The sequence below is a fragment of the Meleagris gallopavo genome, chromosome 22 (assembly GCF_000146605.3).
Source record: "Meleagris gallopavo isolate NT-WF06-2002-E0010 breed Aviagen turkey brand Nicholas breeding stock chromosome 22, Turkey_5.1, whole genome shotgun sequence".
NCBI lineage: Eukaryota > Metazoa > Chordata > Aves > Galliformes > Phasianidae > Meleagris > Meleagris gallopavo.
The window spans coordinates 1541106-1564827 of NC_015032.2; the positions used below are offsets into that span (position 1 = coordinate 1541106).

Genomic DNA, 23722 nt, shown 5'->3' on the forward strand with positions numbered 1-23722 from the left:
CGCTTGGGAATAAAGTGCAATTAGGCTGTCTGGTGGAACCAGGCGCTCTGACTCGGTGCGTTCACCAGCTAGCTGAAAGAAAGCTAGCTGACCGTGCTGTTAGTGAAATGATACTGTCCTGAGGCCTCTGAAAGAGCTCACTGGGTGCTGGGCATTGGCTCTGGCTGGTGCTGCAGAGCGGTGTGCCTGGATGCTGGCTGTCCGCCTGCTGTAGGTGCAGCTGGAGTCAGACCTGCTGCAGCTGCAGTGTTCTCTTCCTTGCTCTATGTACTGTCGGAAATTTCCTGTTCAGTTTTTGGTGAACTTTCTTAGTGAAAGACCCTTCTTGGAGAAGTAAAGCAGATTGTGACTAATGGTCCTTCAGAAGCTGTCTTTGTGGAGACACAGTGGGAGCCCTGCAGCTGAGTCCTTGTTGGGGACAGGGCTGGGCTCAGTGCCCGGAGACCTTGCAGGGTGTGTGCTGTGTGTGTTCCCACTTGCAGAAGCTGTGACTGTACAGGCATTCCCCCCAGGCATGCTACTCTTTCTACTATGGAAGGAAACCTCTGGAACTGTCAGAGCTTTAGGCAGTATTTGCAGAAGTGGATTGGAACTTGGAACTTAATGAATGGGCTGCAGGGCTCCTGAGCAATAGATTAATGTGCCCGTACAGGAGCTTTGTTGTTTTGGGGCTTTTTGGTCTGAGCTTGCTTAAAAGCCTGTGCACCATAGTGCAAAAGCAGGGGGGTAAGAGGGATGGGGCCCATTTTTCCTCCTGCTCTGCCTCCCAGCTGTTGCTTGGTGTTCAGTTCAGCTGTTGCAGCTGATGCCTGTCCACAAGTGTGAGAAGGGATACCAAGGTCTCAGCTATTTAAACTCTTACACCTGTCCTCCTTCTCTTGCAGCTGACATCAGCCTTGCTGACTGGGGTCGCAAGGCCATTGAGATTGCAGAGAATGAGATGCCAGGGCTGATGAAGATGCGGGAGATGTATGGTGCCTCGAAGCCCCTGAAGGGTGCGCGGATCGCCGGCTGCCTCCATATGACTGTGCAGACAGCAGTTCTCATAGAGACCCTTATAAAGCTGGGAGCTGAGGTAAAGTGGCTCTGAGTTTCTCCTTCAGCATGCTCTTAGGTAATGCTCTGCCTGGGGCACTGCTTCAGTTTATATAACTATCACAGGGGAATCTGGCAAATTCTTCTGCATTTTTAGAAGAGTCACAGTTCTGGATGGATTATTTCTTCTTCCCTTAAGCAAAAACTTCATCAGCTGTAATGCACACCCCCTAGGATGTGGTACGTGTCCTTTCTCTGGACAAGCTGCAGCTTGAGAAGTGCCAGTTCTGGACTGGGTTGCTGGCTTAAACAGCTCCTTTGGCTGCATGCAGCTCCCTGAGCAGTGATGCTAGGATTTGCTCTCATGTGTTGTATTGTGCTTGGTCATGCAGTGTTGTTGCTGATTGTGTTTGCTGATTGTGCTGTTGCTGTTAATACTGAGGCTCTAGTGACTGCCTGCAGCATGGATTAGCTTGTGTTAAGAACTGCACTGTGCCTTCAAATTCAGCAAAAACTTACGAAACCTCTGAGAGCTCCTGCTAGCCCTTCAGATGTGCAGAAAATACTGTAGAAGCAATGTGGTTCAGTGATGGCAGGTGGGGATTCCACTGATTTCAAGTTCACTGTGTTTCTGGACCAATTATCCCGGTCCATCTTAAAGACTCGGATACCTGTAAGCCCTTTACTGCATTATGCCATGTGCCTGGCTTGCAGAATGAGTCCAAACATCATGGCTGAGTGATCACTGCACAGGACATCTCAGCACAATCCAAATAGCTTGTGTACTGAGCGGGGAGCTCAGTGGTGGATTATGTTAAGCATGATTTGTGATCTGAAATTCCTTTGTCCTGAAGTTTAGCTGTATGCACTCTGGCCTGCCCAGAGATAGTCCTGTATGGGATCTGTTCCTGGGAGTATGAGCCTGGGAAGGACTAAAACTATTGAGCACTGTCCTGCTTACCCAGAGGCAGTGGAAAAAGGGGAAGCTCTCTCCAACAGATAAAGCATTTCTTAAAAAAAAAAAAAAGAAGTGAAAACTGGGGGGATAGATCTAGTCAGGATGCAGGGGCAGTGTGTGCTGTTGTGTATGGAGATTGTCCTGGTCAGAGCTGTTGTGCTAGTGCAGTGCTGAAGGAGAACTTTGATGCAGATTTAGCCCTGGCTTTGTTTCTACTATTATGTATATAACTTTGTCCTTTCTTAGGATTTAAAAGCAAGCAGTACTTGCTGAGTTTTAGGAAGTTCTTTGCTGTTCCTGTTGGTTGCTGTATCCTAATATGGCAGGCTTAGGCAGCAGTTGTGTGCTATCTTAAATATAGCTAAATACAGGCCAAATTCAATGTCATATGGGACACATCCAAGTCATTCAGGGAGGTCCCTGCAGTGATGTGATTCCTCTAAGCATAAGCTGGGGTTGTGCCTTGAAGATGTGTGCTGTTGTATTACCTTGGTGCTTGATTGTGAGCTCCTTTCTTGTTCTGCATGTTCAGACTGCTTTGAGTTTGGATTCAACTCTGATTCATCTGTTTTATCACAGTCTGGGCGCTTGGAAGGAAGGAAGGTAACTGCAATCAAACCGTATTCTGTGGATACTCTCCAGCCTCTCTGGGGGTGTGGACTGGGGGTTGGAACCAGATGATCTTTGAGATCCCTTCCAACCCAAACTATACTATAATAATGAGGACATAACTCACTAGAAATTGTGGTATTCCTTCTACTGTGTTTCCATGATAGCAAATAGATCATACTTTCTCAATTGCACTGTGGTTTCTAACAGAGGCACTTCAGCTTGGCTGTTGGCCTCATTGCCTTCTTGGAGAAGCCCTTCCTAATACCTCCAGGAAAGTCTGGGGTTTTCCTCTACCATCTCCCAGGTGACAGCATTCCCACGCTCTTCTTTGTAACCCAGTACACCTCCTTCCCCCATTGTAATTAGTTTAAAGCCCTGCTAACCAACCCAGCCAGCTTGCTCCCTAGAATATTTGTGGTCAGCTCCTTAAGGTCTCTGGCAAACCAGCATGCAGATACCCACTTGCTGGTCAGCTCTGTAAGGAACAGAGTGAGAGCTCCAGTGTGTGGCTCCCGGTAACAGAACGGACCTGGGAGCCACTACTGTGAAGCTGCAGTGGGTGTGCAGGTCCCTATTAATGCAGCTCAGCGATGTGCTGTTGCTTTTCTAGGTGCCCGAGCCTAGTTATGAAATCCGTGGGAAGTGCTTAGCTCAGCTGGAAAAGCTTCCATGACTGGAGAACAGAGTGGGAGCTGTTTGAGCATAATCTCATGAGAATGCCTGTTGATAGCATGCAGCATTTCAGCTGTGTTTCTGACTTTCTTGAGTGCCTCTTGGTGTATTGCTGCATGGCCATATCCTTTACTGGACACTTGTCACGTGGCTGTTCTAAAAATCTCAACTTCAGTGATGCAGACTTTCTGAACCCATCATACTGTGCTTTTCCTGAAGATCTGTAGCTGAACATACTCTTTGGGTGTCTGGCACAAGCTCTCACGAATAAAGAGGTGGCTGAATACGTGGCACAGCTGAAGCTCTGCTATCCTTTGAGGTGGCATTATTCTCCCTGTCCTAGTCAAATACTTAGTTTTCCTATTAACTTTTACAGAGCTATTTAGAAAGGCAGGAATTTGCACTAATGTACTTTTCTGCTCTTGTTCCCTTTTGTGTCTAAATAGAGTTCCTATCTCAGAACTTTGTTCAGCAAATAAAACTTGAGTTGTTTTCCAGGTACAATGGTCAAGCTGCAACATTTTCTCCACTCAGGACCATGCTGCAGCTGCTATTGCAAAAGCTGGCATCCCTGGTAAGTTCTCCGTGTTCTAATTGGGCTTTGAATTGGGGTATAGGGCCTGTTCTAGCTGAATCAAACTGTACAAATCTAGCTTTTCTGAATAAACTTCAGGATAGAAGTAGCCTCTGAAAGCCAGTGTTTGTTACAAAACAAAATTTTGATTCCAGCTGCATTGCATCGGACAGTTTAGCATGCCTAACAATGGCTGATCTGGTGTTAGACTACAAAAGAGCTGGGTTGTAAGTTACCAGCCTTAAGCCTGTTTACTAAGATGATTAAATGGGCTGGGTAATTAGAGATTGGTGTGTAGGTGTGTACAGAAGGTGTTTGGTGCTTTCCAGCAAGCTTGCTGCTAATAGCGATTGGGGAAAGGAGCCCGGCTGTTAGCAGAGACAAAAAATGTTTTCTGACAGCCTGGTTCTTTCCTTTAGAGGTGTCTTTAGCTACTGATATAATTAGCTGTTGCAACAAGTCTTTCCCCAGTTGTGATCCATTTTAAAGTAAAGAAGAAAAATCCCTTCCCTGGTTCTTATGGTATTACTGGCTGTGAGCATCACCTCCTGCCTGCCTCTAGCGTGCAGTGTGAGAGAGCCAGCAGCAACTTCCTGGATCTAGATGTTAGAGAACTGCATCCCTCACTGCTCTTAACACTCAAAACTCAACTTTTGAAGAGCAGTCTGTGGGTGGAGCATCCATCTGACCTTTTGGCTTCCACCCCTGTTATCTTTGCTTGGTGGAACTTGCACTTTTTGTTAATATTACACTTCACACAGCGAATCTAGAAACGTGGGAGGAGTGCTGATCCTTTGTAGACAATGAGGGACACTGATGCACCCTTCTGCAGAAGGGGCAGCTGCAGGGGTGGCTTCAGAGCTGAAGTTTTCTGTATAAACAGCAGAAACATGGCAATTTATCTGGTGTCCAGTGTTAGGTTATGTAAGTTGTGCTCAGTATGTTTGAATAACTGAGTATCAACAGGGCTTGAGCGTAGCATGAAGCAGCTACAAATGCTGGAAAGGCAAAGGTACTGATAGATATGTGTTAGTTGCTGGAGCATGCTGTTGATGAATGTTGTTGAATGTTGTAGAATGTGCTGATCTTGAGATCTGCCCTTATAAGAGCAGAGGATGCACAGCAGCATGGATTTTAGCACTGTGCTAGAAACTAGAATTTAAAGTTGCAGGAGAGTTTCTGGTCTGGTGCTTTGTTCATGCCAAAGTCTGGTGCATTTTTCCTGCTATACTAGAAATGCTAGAGTTGTGTTTTTGTTTGTTTGTATCAATATATCCTGTGGCTGTTTGTAATTCCGTGGTGAATTAAGGGAGTAAGTGGGGCGTTGTGGATGTGCGTCTGCTTTGGTTTGCTTTGATTTTTCTTTCTTAATATGGAATAGTGAGGAGGGCAATGAAAGTCTCAGTTTTAATCAAGTTTGTGGCCTGGAACAGAAGGCAAAATGTTTTAACTTCTGCTCGTTTTGAGATTTTGATCTTCTTTCCAGTGAAAATGTCTCTTCTGGCTTGCAGGCACAGATAATCATCTACATGTCAGCTCTGCTGCTGAGCGCTGCCAGTGAGATCTTCATTTTGCTGCTTTCCTATTTGCTCAGAAAGAAACTAATTGTTTTTTTGTTCCTATTTAGTATTTGCCTGGAAAGGAGAAACGGACGAGGAATATTTGTGGTGCATTGAGCAGACCCTGTACTTCAAGGACGGGCAGCCCCTCAACATGATTTTGGATGACGGTGGAGATCTTACCAACCTAGTTCATACCAAATATCCACAGCTCTTGAAAGGTAACTTGCAGTTGTTGTCAGGTACAGTTCTACCTGGGAGGCCAGTTTGGCACTTTTTCAGTGGGAATTCCCTGCTTTGGTAAAAGGGATGTGGGAAGGTTGGAAAGGCATGTGCAAGCAGGCAATGGGATGTGTCTGTGAAAACTGCTCACAATGCAAGAGCAGAATCTCTTTCCTGCAGGAGCTGTTGTTTCCATCTTTGCTTTGTAGTATCTATACTACATTGACTGTTCTTCTGGCCTTCATTCACATTATCCATTACCTGAATAACAAGTAGGGCTGCTGTCTGGCCAAGACATTTCTGTAAATGGGCTGGGTTTTAGAATTGCTTAATGTCTGCTTGCAATTAATATTATCTAATGTTGTTGCTTTTTTGTTCCCTGTACTCTCAATACACCTTTAGATCAGCTTATGAGAACCTGTAGTTTTTCTTCGAAAGGAATTAAATTTTCACAGTACATGAACTGCAAGGCATCAACTTGTCCTATTTATCAGTAAAGATGCTGATAGCCAGGGTTGTGACTCCTGCTTTGTTGATTTATTACCTTTAGTATAAGCTAGTAAAACAGCATGGTGTGGCTAGCACGTGTTATCTGTAAAAAGACTTATCTGAGGGCAGTTTGGCACGACTTGCAGTAGCAGGCTGATCTGTGCTGGGCAACTGTAGCAGCTTCTTTGCTCTGCTGGATTTCGTCATATGTGCTGCTGCAAGCCACAGAGGCCTATTGTTCCTGAAGGACGTTTGATCTAGGATTTGGAGATAACTGAATAGGCATATGGAGGGGAAACTAAACTGATTACTGATCGCTGTTCTGCTGTTCATTCTTGGCCCTTGCAGGTGGGGTTGCTGTAGAAACCTGCTGAATCAGCTTTCCTGAGCTGTACTGCCTTAATAGGCAGAATCAGAAGTAGTCAAGACACAGGGCTGTGTGAAGGAAGGAGGCTGGGCCGTACTGCCCATCTGTGTGCTTGTATGGGTAGGGTGGCAAGGAAAAGAAGAAACTGCAACTGTGTGACATGCTTTGCTTTCTCTTTGACCCTCATCCTCATGTCATTAGATCTCCAGCAGTGAACTGTAATGCAGTGGAAATTGGTGTCTGCTTACTAGAGGTCTCTTTCTTCTGGGCTGCCTCCGTGTGAAGTTCATGACCAAGGAAGCCACAGCTAATCATGCCTCCTTGGAATTGTGACAGGCTTCAAAATGCATTTTTTCATACTTGAGTTCTGTTTAATGGGGTTGCTCCCCTGTCAAGCACATGCAGCTAACACCTCAATTTGTGTCTATTTGTGTCTGTTCTTGAGGGTGCTTGTGCTGAACTTTTCACACCTGCAGCCTTGTTATCTGCTCTTCAGAGTCCTCTCACTTGTCTTGCACTCCTGTTGTGCAAGCAATTAGTGTGATATGTTTCAGCAGGACAGTGGCTGTCTGCTGTATTGGCATCCATCTCTGGTCTGCCATCCCAATTCACAGGAGTGGCCCTTCACCTGGGTTTTTAAAGGACCTAGATGGAATGTCATACCTGTCAACATTTCCCCTGCCAAAATATGTGCTATCTGCACTGACTGGAGTTGAGAAGCCTTCTTGCAGCATTCCACCACCTGTGCATGGAAATGCTCAGCAAGTTTCCCTTAATCCCTAAGCACCATTGCTGTTAGAGGGCAGAATGGCCTCTGTACTACTGCCATGTTTTGCTAGGCTGAATGCCCTTAAAACCAACATAATGAAAGAAGGGGAAGGAAAGACTTCAGAACCAAAGTCACCTGAACTCATGCAAAGATCATTTCTGGCATCTCTGCTGAAGCCTGCTGTTCAGAGAGGGCTGTATTGTTGGTGATCCATGGGGCAGACTTGCTCATTGCTCAGGTAGGTAAGGCAGGTCTGAATGTTCAGCAAGAATTCCTCATGTTGCTTCAGCTTTTTTCCACGCTTTAGGCCCTCCTCTGTTCTCGAGTCACTCGTTGCTCAGAGAATTGCGCTGGAAGAACGCTTTGGGGAAAGGTGCTAGATTTCAACACGCGCCAGATGATGTTCTTTAGCTTGTCCTGCCCCCTACCAGCGAGCTCTCGGCGTGCCAAGCCTCAACTTAACCGTCTCAGCAGGTGACCGAGTAGGAGCGAGGCACTGGAGCGCGGTCGGTGCTGGCAGCTCGCTGCAGGCGGTGCGGCCGCATCGCGAGACGCGTCTCCCCGCTGATTCGCCGCGCGGCAGCCGGAGGTGGCGGCGATGGCCGTGGCGCGCCGCAAGGGGGCACCATAGTTCCGCAGCGGCTCCGGCCGCGCTGCCCGGGCCGGGCCGCGTGTCCCGGATGTGCCGGCCTTCCCGAGGGGCGCTTCGGTCCCCAGAAGTAAAAGCCCGGATAAGTGATGGTGGATCGTTGGTGCTGTGCCCTCCCCTCTGCCGCCGGTCAGGGTGCTGTGCTGGGAGCCCGGCTGCTGCCCTGTGCTGTGGGACAGGTCCTCTGGCATCTCTGCTTTGCTGCTGCTGTTTGTGAAGGAGGAAGGGCTGGCAGTCCAAATTAGCTGCTGCAGTGTCGTATGGATCTCTGTGCAGAGATATTGCTCTTGGTGGCGGTTTCAGCTTGGTTTTGCAGATTTGTTCTATCTTCCCCCAGTACTTCATGCAGTGACAGATTAGCTGACTTGTAGCATGCTTCCAGATCAAAGAACAAACTTAGTCACCGTAACCTGTGCAGGGTATGCAGCTCAACTGCATAGGTGATTCTCAGGTTTATTGACTGTCACAAATTGCCACCACTTCTTTTGTGCAGATAAGCTTTGAGCAACACCCAGAATGCTTACAGTATAGCAATTAGACAACTTGCATGCAGCGAGATATTATTGAGATGGTAAGGGGAAGAAATACCCCGAATTCATACTGTATGTGGTATGAAGGGTAAACAGGGACACGTTTACAAATTTGGCTTTTGCGTGTTGTTTGAAGTGAGGTTACTTTGTGACAGTTACTGTCATATTAAGGTCTGGTTCCCTTATCCGATGTTTGTATTTTTAGGCAGTCGTTTGTCGCTGGCTTCTATCTCTGGGACTGTTTTCAAACAAGGGCCTATTTGAAATGATACTTTGTGAATGTGCTAGTAATACCCTTGAAACGGAATTTTCATGCAGTTAATGTCTAGATTTGGAGCATGTGGAGAATGTTTAATCAGAGCTGCAGCTGATTACTGACAGGAGGATTGAGAACAACAAACTGAATTTGAATTTTTCTTAGTTGTTTCAAGTGCTTTAGACTTGAGTGTGGTTATCTCTCGTCTCCTTTCAGGCCACCTTGCCGGTATGGAACAGACTTCAGAAACATCACTGAAAGTCTGAACATTCAAGTCTTTTTGCAGTTGGCTCAGTGTGAGAAAATAGATTAGAGCTGTCTTTCCTGACTTCCTGGTCTAGAATTGGCCCCTTCTTTTTTTCCAACGATTTCTTTGTCCTGCTGCTTTGATAGCCGTGTGGGGGAAAACTTTCTTGAAGCTTCAGAGTGCCATTTGAGGATCCAAATGAGGGTTCTGATTTCGTCCCTGCTTCCTGCAAAGATTTTTATAGCTTAAACCTCTGGAAGACACTGCTGCCACTTGGATGTGTTGGTTTGCAGTGACATTAAATCCAACCAAACATAAATCATTTTACTCTGCCCATAGGAATTAGAGGTATTTCAGAAGAGACAACCACTGGAGTTCACAACCTGTACAAGATGAAAGCCAATGGGACTCTGAAGGTGCCAGCTATCAATGTTAACGACTCTGTCACCAAGGTACTGCAGTTAAAGCACTTACGCTATGCTGTGCTAACAGGTTTGGTGCTGGGATGTTATTCCCCTGCAAGTATTCTTTCTCTTGCTGAGGTACTCTAGATGTGGAACTGAACAGATTTTCAGCACATCCTTGAAGTAAGTCCACGATGTCTCTGGTGTGATGTGTCGTAAATGTCCCATTTTTAGAATGTTCAAGGCTTAATTGTGTGCAAGGATGTGTGTTACATTATTAAAATGCAAAAGAAATGAAGACATCTCTGGAATTATAGCTGTGTTAGCCTACAGTTAGTTCCTCTGTCAAGAAACAGGTCATCACTGCGTGGCTTAAAGCCACAGGCAGGTAACAGCTGGAAAAGAAACTCAATGACCTGCATGAGCTTTTGGCAGGTAAAGGTATTTCTGAAAGCAACAGTTGCTAAGGATAGAGAAGAAAGTGTTTATATCCTTTGTTTAATCATATTTCTGCTTCCCATGACAAGTCCTTTAGGAAAGAGGAAGGAATGGTATTGAGAGCGTGATGATGATTTTGAATGCAGATGAATTATAGAGTGATTTTCAGGTGTGCATGAAGCTCGTGTATCCAGGTGTTTTTAAAACTAGTCAGTAAGTATATATTGAGTCACCGTGTGCAGTTCTAAGCAGTTTTCATAGTGAAGCACTGTGATAATAATTCCTGCCTGTAGTGTGCCTGTGAAGAGTAGCACTTTAAGGCACAACTGTTTCAGTACTTTTTGGCTGTTTAATACTCTGAGACTAACCTCAGTCTCTTATATTATTCTGTCAGGAATGGCATTTCTCAATGGTTTGGTCTGCTTTCTCTGCACCTTGTTGTTTGAAGACTATCTTGTTTCTGTTCACAAAGATGTCTGACATTTTTATTCCATAGCTAGTGGACTGGAAACCAGTTGATTTTGGACATTCCTCTACATCCTTTTCACCCATGTCTGCCTCTTGCATAATAACTACTAATACTGTTTAGTAGATTTAGAAATTCAGATGTTTCTAAAAAAAGCCTCTGAAATGGATTTGAATTGAGCTAACTTTATTCTAGTGCCAAACAAGTGCTTATTTTCAAATACTGTTGAGGATTTGTGCAATGAAAGATTTGTATGAACTGCAGTTACAGACCTCCAGGAAGACATGCAACTGAATGACAGATTTTTGCTCCTTCAGTTTGATATTTTGACTCTATGCCAACTTCCTATGCTATTGGTAGGAGAGATTTCCTTTATTTTCATTGATTTCATTTATGAAATGTTTCTCACCAGGGGCATGCTGAAGCCTGTATGTGGCATAACTATGTAGACTGAAAAAGGATAAATGAAAAACATCAAGCCAGATTATCATCTTCTCATCCCTCATTGTAGTTAATGTTTAGCTGACTGTCTGCCTCCTGATTATGTATGCACACACAAATCCATTTTGCTTCTCTAAGGAGTTTTTGCTTGAGTGAATTTTCTTCTGTTCTGAAATGGCTCCTGTTTCTTCTTCAGAGCAAATTTGATAACCTTTATGGCTGCCGAGAGTCCCTCATTGATGGTATCAAACGTGCTACAGATGTCATGATTGCTGGAAAAGTAGCAGTGGTGGCAGGTTATGGTGATGTGGGCAAAGGCTGTGCTCAGGCCCTGCGGAACTTTGGAGCAAGAGTCATCATCACTGAAATTGATCCCATCAATGCACTGCAGGCAGCTATGGAAGGTGAGAACAGAAGGGATAGAAATTACTGCGTCTGAAGGGAGTCTTTCTGTGTTGGTGTAGAGCGATAAATGATAGTTGAGAAAGTTTCAGTGGGTTTCAGCCTCTTTGTTGTAGAAGTGACACACCTCTTGTTTAACTGAGCATACAGTGAACTCTTTCCTTACAACTTCAGTTGTTGTAGGCCTTGACGATATGTTTGGAGTCACAGATAAAAAGACTCTAGTGGGGAAAGCCCGCTATTTCGTAATGCTGAAAGTCTGGTTGTGAATGGGTTAATTATCTTCAAGTTGGGCAACTCTACCTTCAGTGTAGGTTAAGACTTACTAGAATATTTCCACAGTAAAACAGCAGACCTTGTCTTCATTAGATGCTTTTGTAGATGAACGCAACTCTGCTTTCCAGTGTGAAGCTGTGCTTGCAGCACGCTCTCAGAGCTGTACTCCAACTCTTCTGTGGCTGCTTCACTTAGCTCTGGGTAGTACCAGTTTATCCCGTTTCTTTTCATACATGATTAGAATCTGCAGGTATTGTGGATACATTTTCTTTGGAAGCAAACCCTGAATCCAATCTAAGAGCTGTGGCAGACGCTACACCTTTGGTTGCAGGGAGTTGGAAGCATAAGATCCTCACACTGGAAGTAGGTGAGGGATACAGATATTTTTGTGCTGCCTCGGTATTTAGTGTAAGGAAAGTACATCTGCTAACATGCATTCGCCATAGATTAAGCACTGGCACAGCCTTCTATTACTCATAATTTTTTCTTAATGCTTTACTCAGTTTTGCAGTTCATTTTTGAACAATGTCTGGTGATTGGGTAGGGAGATAATTTTTTTTTTCTCTCATTTTCAGGTTATGAAGTTACTACAATGGAGGAGGCTTGCAAGGAAGGCAATATCTTTGTTACAACCACTGGCTGCACTGACATTGTTCAGGGCAGGTATGATCTAGTCATTTGCTTCAGTGAAAACACACTGCTACAGTTTGATTTTTATATAGTCATAACTTGTCAGCAACGTGGTGAGAGATAGCATTAATTTAATGAGAAACTGAGACTTCAGTTTTTAAACTGTTGATTGTTGCCACGTTGCAATTATTCCTGTCCTACAATGTCTAATGGTGGAGAAACAAAAAGCATAGATGGACAGAGAGACCTTTAAGAAAATGGGAGGGCGGGCCTGAATTCTGTTATTGATTGTTAATTTTGTTATTCTGAATTCTATTGATAAATGTGAACGGAAGGAGAGGTAGGTAAAGATTGAAAGTGATTCCATCTGTGAATACACACAACAATCTTGAAACTAATCTGTTCTCAATAAACTGCCCTACAGGCTCTTTATTGTCACTTCCTAGATCTCAGTTTATAGTCCCTCTGCTCTACACAAACTCATTCCTATTTTTGCCATTAGGATTGTATGTGTTGTAGTATGAGGACAGATTAAGTGGGAGGAGATGAAGGCATTAGTATCCAGGAATGTGACACTGCTGGAAACATTAAAGTAATGGAGAAAGAGATTCCTTCTGTGTAGGAAGGAACAGAATAACTGCCGATATTTTAGTAGTGACCAACTAAAAAATTAATTCAACTTTCTATACTGGGACAACAATTCATCTTCAATAGCCTCTTCCATCCTTGGGAAGAGTCCTTTACTAGGAGCTTGAAACTTTTCCTAGCAGGTTTTACATGTTTAGATGATTACTGCACCCACGCATCATGTCTGTGAAAATCAACTGCAGATCCAGGAGCTCTTCATTTCTCCTTGAGCAGAGCTATGGGCCAAAGCACCTCCTGGATTTGGAAAAGGCACATTTCTTTTGTGCATTGACTTTTGATTTCTTTCTTTTTTTTTTTTTTTTCCTTTCAGGCACTTCGAGCAGATGAAAGATGATGCCATAGTTTGTAATATTGGTCATTTTGATGTGGAAGTTGATGCAAAGTGGCTGAATCAAAACGCAGTAGAGGTGGTGAATGTTAAACCTCAGGTGAGATAGCCCATGTAGAAGGCATCCTGATAGAACAGAGTGATTACAAGTCAGTGTCTGCTGCCGGAATGGAAAGTGTTTCCTTTCAGATGCTTCTACTCTTTACATTCTAGCTTTTATATTGTTAATTGATTTTTTTGGAAGCCAGGTTTGTTCTGGGCTAATCTTAATGCAAATTCTGCTCTGCTGTTGCCCTGTTAGTCTGTAACAAGCTGCATGTAATATTCTTGCATTGATATTAAAACAACTGGTTCCAACAAGTGCCCAGGACTTAGAGCATGGTCTCTGAGAAGAGATGCCTAGTATGGGTACATCTGTGTATTCTTTCCTTCTGGACAAACAGGAACCTATTCCTTAGTTATGGTCTCATAGTTGATTGCATCAAATTAGTTTCTTACAGGAGGTCGACCTTGATGTTTGGCAAAGTATGAAAATGTGCTTTTTGATAGCCACCATCTGAGAGTAATGCCCTAACTCAGTTTAAAAAACAAGCTGAATGATGAATACAGAACAGATCATTAGAGATCATATAGAACTTCTTAGGAGCAGAGCCTATGGATTCTCTGTTGACTGATCTCAGCTTCCTCCAAGGAAGTTGCTTGCTCGTGTAGCTGCCCTGCACCAGAAGAGTCTTAGGTCTCATGCAGAGTGCTGGTATTAGAATGAATCTCAAGGAAATGTATTCTTGGGTTTTGCCAAGAGTTGAAGGATTCACACCTTTGTTTTCAAAGCAACTTTTGTTCTGAAATTAAAGCCTCGGTGAAGCCTATTGGAGCTTTGCTAAATTCAGGCTTCTTTTCCAGACTCAGTGGCTTTATTTTAGAAACCTGTGGAGACCAGAAGTCTGTGTGTGGGCAGAGAAGGCAGGATATTTTATCCTTGCTCAGCTTGCATTTCCACAATGTATTTACTTCAAACTATGGCAGTAGTCACACGGAAAAGTAGGGCTCTGAAAACTCCAACTCTTCAGCTGTATCCTTAAACAGAGAAACAGCACTAAATTAAAACTCGTTTGTAACACAGACGTTGAGGGAGGACATCACCTGAGGCTAACCAGTCTCTTTCTAACTTGGTATAGAACTTCTGATTACCTTTTGAAGAGGTAACTTTTGCTCACAGTGGGATTCTCAGACAGGTTTTTTTTTTTTTTCTTTTAACTATACCTAGGTGTATGTCTTAGTAGATCTGTCTGCCCTTCCAGATGACCCTCCTGTGGCTCATTGGCCACCCACATCAAACTCTTGCTAAGCAGTTGTGAGCCTCTTTTCAGTGTCACGTTTGTTGTTGTGGCCCTAAATGTGAAGTATGAAGTTATACTTTCAAGTTCTCACTATGTTTGTGCCCATGACCTTAGTGTAAGGCTGACTTCACCCTAGCTTCTGTCCTAGAAGAGCCTGCTTGCTTTTGGATAGCTCAGGTTTTAAAAGGTTTTAAAATTGGGACTGTTTATAAACGTTGTCAAAGACTGAAATGGCTATTAATGTAGTAGCATACAAACTACCTGCCCGTGACTATTGAGCGTGGCTCTTAAAATCCATGTGAAAAATTGAATATTAGTGTTTGAGAAAGCAGCAGTCCTGTTTCTTGTCAGGAGCCAGGCCTGTCATGAATATATTAGGTGCCCTGAACAGTGAGATGCAGTGTAGTGCAAGGCATGAAAACTATTAAGTGTCTGGTTCAAAACAAATGTTTTATTTTTAAAATATTGGAGTTAGGGTCAAAGTAGCCCATACGGTTTAATGCTGAAGAGTTACCTCCTTCCTATCCTAAATCTCTCTGTTGTGTTGTAAAACATTGCTATTGCAAGCAGGAGGTCCAGAGTGACCCAAAATAATGGACCTGTTAACACAGGATGTCATCCAGGGTGCTGTAGGTGACACGAAAATGTATGTTTAAAAATATTTAGCTGGAGTTTGTACATATTTTAAAACAACAAAAAAACAAAACAACCAACCATCCCTGAATGAACCACCTCTGTCTCAGCTTGATCTAGAGATAGATGAAGCTGAGAGGATTTATTGGGAAATTTGGCTTTTGTTGTATTCTTCCTTATCTGCTGCTTACTGCTGGAGATAGGAGATAACTTTGGAGTTAGGAACAAGGAAGTGTCCTGCAGCTTCAATCCCTCACAACCAATGTGGGAATTCATCTGCATTGGAACTAGAATTGGTGGATCCTGGTGGATGGCAACCAAGTCCGTGGGAAGGATATTGGATCCAGATAGTCTTTACGGTCCCTTCCAACCTAAGCCTTTCTATGATTCTACAGTTCTGTGACAAAAGTGTTCCTTTAATGAATTTGAACACAACTGAGAAATCTGCCCTGGCTTAAGTGGTGGACTGAGAAATGTGCAAACACGTGCATAGAATCATAGAATGATAGAATGCCTTAGGTTGCAAAGGACTTTAAGGATCATCAAGCTCACACCCTCCTGCTACGGACTGGCTGCCTCCACCCCCCAGCTTGGGCTGCCCAGGGCCCAGCCATAATCTTGGACACCTCCGGGAATGGAGCACCCACAGTTTTTGGCAGCAGTGCTGGAGCTACACTGCCTCTGGGTAGAGAATTTCTCCCTCACATCTAACCTAAATCTCCCCTTTTTTAGTTTAAAGCCATTCTCCCTTGTCCTATCACTATCAGACCATATAAAAAGTTACTTCCCCTCCTGCTTATAAGCTCCCTTCAGTCATGGGATGCTGCATTGAGGTCTCTCCTGACCCTTCTCCAAGCTAAACAAGCCCAACTACCTCAACCTTGAAAATTAATTGTAGCAGTGAACAGTGTTTACTATCAGCCATGTTGTTGTAGGTTTTTTTCTTTAGCGTTCTGATTTGTCTGCTTGGTTTCGTTTCTCCCTCCCATAGTCTTCTGGTGGTGCATGTGGTATTTTTTGGGTGAACTGAGAGCTGTCACTAGTGATCCACACTGGAGAATTAGCATCCATAAGAAATATACTGCAGCTGCTCAGTGAAAGAAAGTTCTTGCTAACCTTACCTTGCTGTACAGCTCTTGGGTAGGAAAAATAAAGAGTTTTATTTGGAGCTTCTGTTTGAGATGGTTACTGCCTACATGTGTGCTAAAGACAGTAATCTGTATTATACAAACCCCAGAAATAGAGTATTGGGATTGAATCACAGCTGGGGAAGATAATTAGAGGCCCAGATCTTGTCTGAAAGTGAAGTACCAGTTCTAGGAAAATGGTCATTGCTAGTTTAAATTATCACATCTGTACTACTAAACTGAATAAAGTTTGGTTTTTTTTGAAGGCAGAATTATTAAGAACAAAACTGAGTTCAGAATGGCTTTTAACCTATAGGTTGAAGCTTTAAGAACAAAATTGAGTGGCTTGTATTTTGCTTCATATTCCCTTTTGAGACATAAAGTATAAATACAGCTGCAGGAAAGGAACCCTTTTAAGTCTTTATGCTATGGCAGCAAAATTTGTCTAAAACATTGTTAACCTTTAACAAAGCTTACTGTTCTTTTTCAAAGCTTTAGTCTGCTTCCACATGCTTGACATAATAGATGAACAGTAAATACCAGGGAACAATGAACATTCTTACAACTTACAGTCCAGATTGTAATTTCATTTTAGGCTTTAGTATTTAATATAATTCCTTTCTACAGGGTGAAGGCAAGGGAGAGAAGAGCTAGAAACTGGCAGGAGGGGGAAGCAGAGCTAGCATAGGCATTGTGGGATTCCAGTCTGGCCCAGACAGCTGAGGCACATATGAAGTGACAGTCTCCTGATCTCTGGGCTCTTGTGTATCTGAGCACCTGTCTCCTTAGCCCTTGTTTGCCTGTCCTTTTGTCCCTGGAAATCAGCCTGAATGGAGGACTGAATCTTTCTCCCTGAAAGCAAAGAGTGTGCACCAGAGTCTAGGACAGCCATTTAATTTACCAGTTCTTTTCAGCTATGCATGCAATTTGACTTGCTTGATAAGTGGATAGATCTCCTTGTGTTTTGACTTTGGGACTTGTCTTGCTCTCACTTAGGCCTGGTGTCACTGTGGGAGGTGAGCTGTCAAACCACAAGTGTTTTCAGGTCTCCTAAAAGGTGGTGCTGAAGATTTGGTAGATGTCTACAGTAGCCTGTCCCTGGAAGACAAACTGCTCATGCCTTGACTGTAAATCAAGGCATTACTGAGGTGGGAGGATTCACTGGGGAGTAATTTCAGAAGGCTGAGCAAAATCTGGCCCTTACCTGTGTATCAGGTGCAAATGTTCTGGGCTGTTGCACACAGAGGTGCTGCTTCACCTCTCTCTCCACACCAGCAGTTACAATTAAGTATATATGAATTACATCTTACTGCAGGCAGCACGTTCCATGCCACAGACACCTGAGATGGTATGCATGTGAAAGAACCAGAAGAACAGGATAACTGATTAAATGTGAAGCAGATGCTAAGATCTATGTAGTGTGAAGTCCAGAGCAGTTACGAGCCTTACTGAACTCTGGCTGGGAATGGTGAGGAGCATCTTGATTGTAATGAAAGTCTGCATCGTAAACCCATTGCTGAATTGCTGATGTGGAAAGGGAGCCCACCGAGTTTTACATGAGTGCTATGGAGATATTCAAGACCTGTCTGGATGCTGATCTGTGCGACCTATTGTAGGGTACTGCTTTAGATAGGGATTGGACTCAGTGACCTCTTGAGGTCCCTGTGGACCTCTTGAGGATTCTGTGACTTCAAATGCTGCTTGTGCCCTCACCTTTCACTGCTCTTTTCCCAGGTGGATCGCTATAAATTGAGGAACGGTCGTCATATTATACTGCTGGCAGAGGGCAGACTGGTCAATTTGGGCTGTGCCATGGGTCACCCTAGCTTCGTCATGAGCAACTCCTTCACCAACCAGGTGCTGGCACAGATTGAGCTGTGGACAAATAGTGACAAATACTCTGTTGGAGTCCATTTCCTGCCAAAGAAGGTGAGTTAGAATGGCAGAAAAGTGCAAACTTGTAGGGCTTCGGTCACACAATGTGAAGTGAGCTTTTTTCTTTCTTTTTTGTAGCTAGGACAGTGTGAAGACGTAGAACTTGTTTGTGACAGGAATGTCCTGTTTTTTTTTTTTGTTTTTTTTTTCCCCTTGATTTGCAGCTCTTTACTAAGCTGCTGGGAAAGCCTTTGCTGTCTGAGAATAGTCAGGAAGCTCCTTCCTGAAGAGTTGGAGTGAAATCAAAAATCTTCACTGTGGTTGAGAGAATCTGGGTCCCTCTTGCACCTGAGCAGAGCTTATTACAATCTGATCCTAATAGCTTCACAAAATATTAATGACACAAATTCCCTTGTGTTTCCCTTTAATCTTATCTGTGGATTCTTTGTTCTCGGAGAAATCTGGTCATATCATAACCTGCAAATTCCTTTATAAAACTAACCTGGTTTTAATTTTGCAAAACAAACATGAGAATTTCAGTTGCTCATTGAAAAGGATACTGGGGTTAAATCCCATTGCTTTGAAATAGAACCAGGTGTGGGACAAAATGTGAAAATACTTTTCATCTGGGAAGTATAAAGTGTATGTTTGGGCTTATTTGTGAAATGTTTGCTGAAGAACTTAAGTTTCCAAAACTGCCTATTGATGATCAAGCAAAGTGTATCTGCAGCTGATCAGCCAGCTCTCTGACACACAGTCATCTTCAGAGAAAATTTTTGTTGACAATTCCTAGGAAAAAGAGCAAGCCCGATGTTGCTAATAAAATGTGGCTTCATTCTCTTCTAGAACAACAGTTTTTAGTAATCATACTTGAACCGAAAGTGAGAAATAACACTTAGATCTGTTACTTACAAATGGAGTTGAGTGTTTGTGCACTGTATGGCAATGCAGTGTTCAGGTTCACGTACTGTGGCAAAATGATCTTTACCCACTGGGCTCCACAGATAATTTCAATGAACAAAGCTGCCTTCTTGTCAGAAACAACAAAAGATGGATAGAAGGGCTTTCTTTCCTGATTTTTGGCTAGTACCTCTCCTTGTTCTGCATAGTGGCTTTGAGATCTAAATGTAAATTTAAGAACTGGTGATGAGCTATTACAAACATGCCTGCTTTTCTGCAATACGATTTTCTGGAAATTGAAGCAAAGTATTGCATCCATGTTCTTGCTGTCAGATGTATCCTTCCTTATGCTCAACTGCTTGATTCGAAGTGTGCAGTAGGTAAGAATGTCAGTTTGCCTTTCTCTAAATCTTGAAGTCCATAAGCTGAAGCAACTGTGAAACAGCTTCTTTCTGCTGCAGTTTGAGAACCTGATTTGCGAGATACTGGTGACTCAGTATCAGCTCCTTTTCAAGTAGATCTAATCTGTCTCAGTTGTGCTGGAAACGCACCTGTCACATCTCAATATATCACTACAGTTCAACCTGATATGTATTTGACTTTTAACATTTTTCTTCTGACATGATCTACTAAGCTTAAATACTTGTTTCCCATTCTAGACACAGTCCCTCCAGCTGGGTTTTCTTTCTTGGTTTTCTTGATTCTTATGTAGTATCCTATAGCTTTCATGGTTTGCTTCCACATTCTTCAACCACTTAATCTATTCTTTTTAATGGTTTGGATTGTACATCTTTGCCCTCCCTGGTTCTCCGTAGATGTTCAGAGTAACACCAAGCTGCCAACAGATTGAGCTGCACTGAATTATTCAGCACAAATACAACTTTAATATGCTTATTATGATGGGGTTACTTTAGAGTAGTTTCTTGTTAGAACACTTCTGCTTAGGATGTGCTGGTTGACAGATGCTGAAGATGTAGTACTTGGTTGTTTTGTTGATTTGGTGATCAAATATATTGCAACAGTTACATACATAGAGGAGATAGCACCAGTTTTTTGTCTCTGCTGCAGCAGTTCAGACTTATCTTGCATCTGTGTTTCCTTAGCAGTGATCATTCGTATCTTGCAGGAATTGCAAATGATATAACTTACCTTTCTATTATATGCACCTTGTCCTTTCCTAGTGCTGTCCTGTCTCCTTGAACATCTTTCACAGCTCTGCCTTCCTGTTGACATGGCAGCTAGTTTGCCATGTTGCTGTCTGTTTTCAGACTTAAATATCCTCTTAACTTTCTGCTCATTTTTCTGACCCTTGAGTTTGCATGTCTGTCTGACTCCCCTGGAATGAAGAAAAGATCAGGAAGTGAGATATAAAGTATTTTATTATTCGTGAAGACCATGACAATAGATAATAGAGCTGTTGATGAATTAGTGATTCTGGAATGAATATTCTTAACATACATATCTCAGAGAAAGTATACCTGGAAGGGGGAGATGTATTAATTTATTTATACGTATTAGAATTTCTATAAAACATTATGATAGTCTAGTATGTCCATGTCCAGGTGTTTTCATAGCAGAAAATGACTGGGGCTTTTCCCTTCTGCCAAACCGGACATTCTTATCTTTGAATAGTTTGATATCTGTTCTCTACCTGTGGATGGATGTGAATGTGTAAATGGGATTGAAATGGGCTGGATGATATATTTGTCTCATGCTTCTGAGGAAGTCAAATTAAGTTGGGACTTTTCCATCTGGGGATGATTCTGTGCTCAAGTTAGATGGTTCTGCACTCAAGCAGTTGGTGTATGTTGACAGGAAGAGTTGCATCGGTCTGTTAAATTGTCCTTGGAGCTGCTACTGGTTTTCAGGTATTCATTTCTTACTGTCAGCCATGATTTCTTGAACTGAAGCTTCTACTAATCTTTTTCAATGCTTTGTTTTCTAGCTGGATGAAGCTGTGGCTGCTGCACATCTGGACAAACTGTGTGTGAAGTTGACAAAACTGAGTGAGAAGCAGGCCAAATACCTGGGCTTGTCAAAGGATGGGCCCTTCAAGCCAGACCACTACCGATACTGAGCAGGTGGCAGTACTCAAAGACCAAAGTGCAGGGATGCAACCTTCCAAAGCTCTAGTGTGTGCTGGGTTTCTGAGAACAAGCCCTTTGCCATCATCCTCTCAGTGCTGCAGAACTTGTGCCCTTACCAATGGAGCTTCAGGGCTTTTTTAGTCTTTTTTTTTTTTTTTTCCCTTTAAAGAAAGAGGATCACCCTGGCTCATGGAATTAGAATTGGTACTTAGCTAAATTCACAGCAAAAAGGATCCTATGCACCTTTAATTGGCCCCTAATGTCCCAGTAAGAGCTGGACAAAAGGGAATACTAGATTAAATATCTGCTCTTGTCAAACATGTGGCCAGCTGTTTGAGCAGGCTAATCAGTGGAGTGCAGAACTGTTTCTGCAGAGAGATGCTTTCTGCCATGCTCTGTGGGAATTAGCTGAATTCTGTTTCAAGGCTGGTGGTGTCAGGCTTCTCTTCATGAAGGTGCACTAACTGAAATACCTTTTGTGAAACGGGGAACTAAGGAGGAGTATTTCTGCAGGTTGCTTGATCTGCCTCCTGTATAATCAATGTAATCTCCTATGCAGAGATGAGAGCTGGCATTCTCTCTGGATTAATCTACTCCAGTGATTTTAATTAGAACCAAGACCCTTCTATGCTGCTTCCATTGCAACAGTGGAAGGGGTGTGAGGCAAAGGTGACTTACTTTAGCAGTCCTCTAGTGTTGGTGAATGTCTGAGGAGTCACTGAGGAGATGGTTAGGGTTAGGGCTCTTGATTGGTCCTAGGAAAACACCAGCAGCACGCTTTTACCCCCAGGTTCTTTTTTCAGAGTTGTCATGTCTGCTGTATCTTTTCTGTCACTGACTCAGAGTGCTTTTATTAAAGATGTGACTGTGGCCTGACTTGTGTAGTGAGATGCTTTAGGCTTTGCCATGAATCTATTTGGTCCTGCGTATTCACTGAATCAATCAAACCTTTTTGTGTGTCCACTTGTGGTTTCCTGGCAAAAGCCAGTGCTGTGGCTAGCCATGTCATGTACTTGAGATGAGAAATGCTGTTCCTGAAGTTATTTAGTTATGATTGAAGGGCTGTGAGTTACAAGATGGGGTGGTGGGAGGAGGGAATGGGGGACAGGCAAAATAACAACCAAAGGGAACAAACCCTAGCAGCTCTGCCTATCCAGATTCATCTCCACGTGTTATGAAATACCTCTATTTCCACTACCTTCTTCAGTCAGTATTGTACAGCCGGCTGAATGTAAGAAAATGAAAAATTTGGTAGAATGTATTGAAGAAATGCCACCAAAAAACAGCTCTGAGATTCATGTTCGAGCAACAGGTGTCAGTAAGCAATTAAAGCAGATGGTGTGGAGTATGAACTGTGGATAAGTCAAAAAAGAAATGAGTAACCAAATGTTGCTTGGTATGCAGCTTGTTTTATTGCTTTCCATTCTGCAAATAATCTGTTGTCAGCCTCTGAAGAGCATCAGTTTTGAGTATGGGTCTCACGAAACCAGCCCCAATAAATGAATCCATATTCAGTATGAGTTAACCTTTAAATATGCATTTATACAGCGTTCCACCCCAATGTGTGCACCTGTGTCTAAATGTAGATGGCAGGAGATGGTCACCCTACATCACACACAGCTCTGGTGTCAGAATAAAGATGATATATCAAGTCAGTAAAATAATTGCAGTAGGGAAACAAGAGCTGGATGTTGTCCTTTTTGTCGCCTTTCAGATTCCTTGTTAGTCTCTTCAAAGCTGGGCTTTGTCTTCCCTAAGCCCATCCCTTGGCTGAAAGCCTGCTGTTCTGAAGTCTAGGGTTGTAATTATGTTTTGGATGTGACTGCCTCTCCATATGGACTCATCAAATAGTTTAGCCCTTCCTACCTGTCTGGTGGACAATCCCTCACCTCAAAGTAGAGCTAGCGAGGTCGAGTTGCTGATCAGCTTGCATGGGTGAGTTTCAGTCTTCTCTGGGGTTTGAGATTACCCAACCTCCTCAGTCTTGTCAACCAATATTCAACTACTCTTTAGATTAACTTTTTTTCTGTATATTTAACTAAAATTTCCCGTGTTGCGATTTATGCTCATCGCCCCTTGTTTTATTCCTCTGCACCTGGGAATGGTCTCACTCTGTCTTTGCTATGTGCTCCTGTAGTAGTCAAAGGCAGCAGCATGTTGGATGTCAGTTTCTCATTTCTCATTGCTATTTGCTAGTGATGGATTGCCTACAGAAATTGTTTAGCATATAGAGGAATTTATTTGCATGTGTGTATATATACGTGTGTGTGTTGTTTTCCACAGAAAGAGTTGAAATTTTGCATTTCCTGGTTATTGGAGTCCTGAGGAAGTCCGATACACATTATTGGGTTCAGGGGCTGCAGCTGCTGACTTTCAGAAAATGTCTCAAGGGAGAGTTTGTGTGCAAAGCTAAGTCTGGAAAGCCCAGTGCAGACTCCTGACATTCAGCTTCTGTTGGAACTTCAGAGACTGAGCCTATGAAACTGTGATTCCATGGGTGGGTCAGGGAGGTGTCCATGCACTGGCAGCTTGGCCAGATCTGCAGTATCTGCTTTGCAGAGCTGTGTTCCAGTGCACTGGAGCATTGCTGCCAAGAGGGAAGAGAACAGACCAGTGGCTTCCTACTGCAGTGCTTTCACTGACAGATCCCAAGCAGTTTTGCTTTACTATTGAAAATACAGTAGCCTGAGCAAGTTAACAGAGTGGGAGTTTGACTCAAATGTGGTTTGAATTGATAAAATATAAAAATCATATTTGGAATGCTTTTTGCTAGATCTTCTGTTTTGTT

The 23722-nt window shown here is 43.1% G+C and overlaps 1 protein-coding gene across 1 annotated transcript; it reads left to right on the top strand.

Annotated features, from left to right (window-relative positions):
• The first annotated feature begins 864 nt into the window (after nt 1-864).
• Nucleotides 865-22298, top strand: AHCY (adenosylhomocysteinase). Its single transcript, XM_010722264.3, has 9 exons — nt 865-1075; nt 3776-3851; nt 5479-5631; nt 9279-9391; nt 10885-11092; nt 11942-12029; nt 12955-13072; nt 17807-18001; nt 20793-22298. Exons 1-9 carry the CDS (start codon nt 941-943, stop codon nt 20922-20924), a joined length of 1218 nt encoding a protein of 405 aa, XP_010720566.1. The 5' UTR covers nt 865-940; the 3' UTR covers nt 20925-22298.
• Nucleotides 22299-23722: the final 1424 nt, after the last annotated feature.

What these genes read in the sequence shown, in the direction of transcription:
- AHCY (XM_010722264.3), top strand. Translation starts at nt 941, where the DNA reads ATGCCAGGGCTGATGAAGATGCGGGAGATGTATGGTGCCTCGAAGCCC. An exon ending in TTAACGACTCTGTCACCAAG is followed by an intron (nt 9,392 to 10,884) that starts GTACTGCAGTTA and finishes TTTCTTCTTCAG; the next exon opens with AGCAAATTTGATAACCTTTA. An exon ending in TGGTGAATGTTAAACCTCAG is followed by an intron (nt 13,073 to 17,806) that starts GTGAGATAGCCC and finishes CTCTTTTCCCAG; the next exon opens with GTGGATCGCTATAAATTGAG.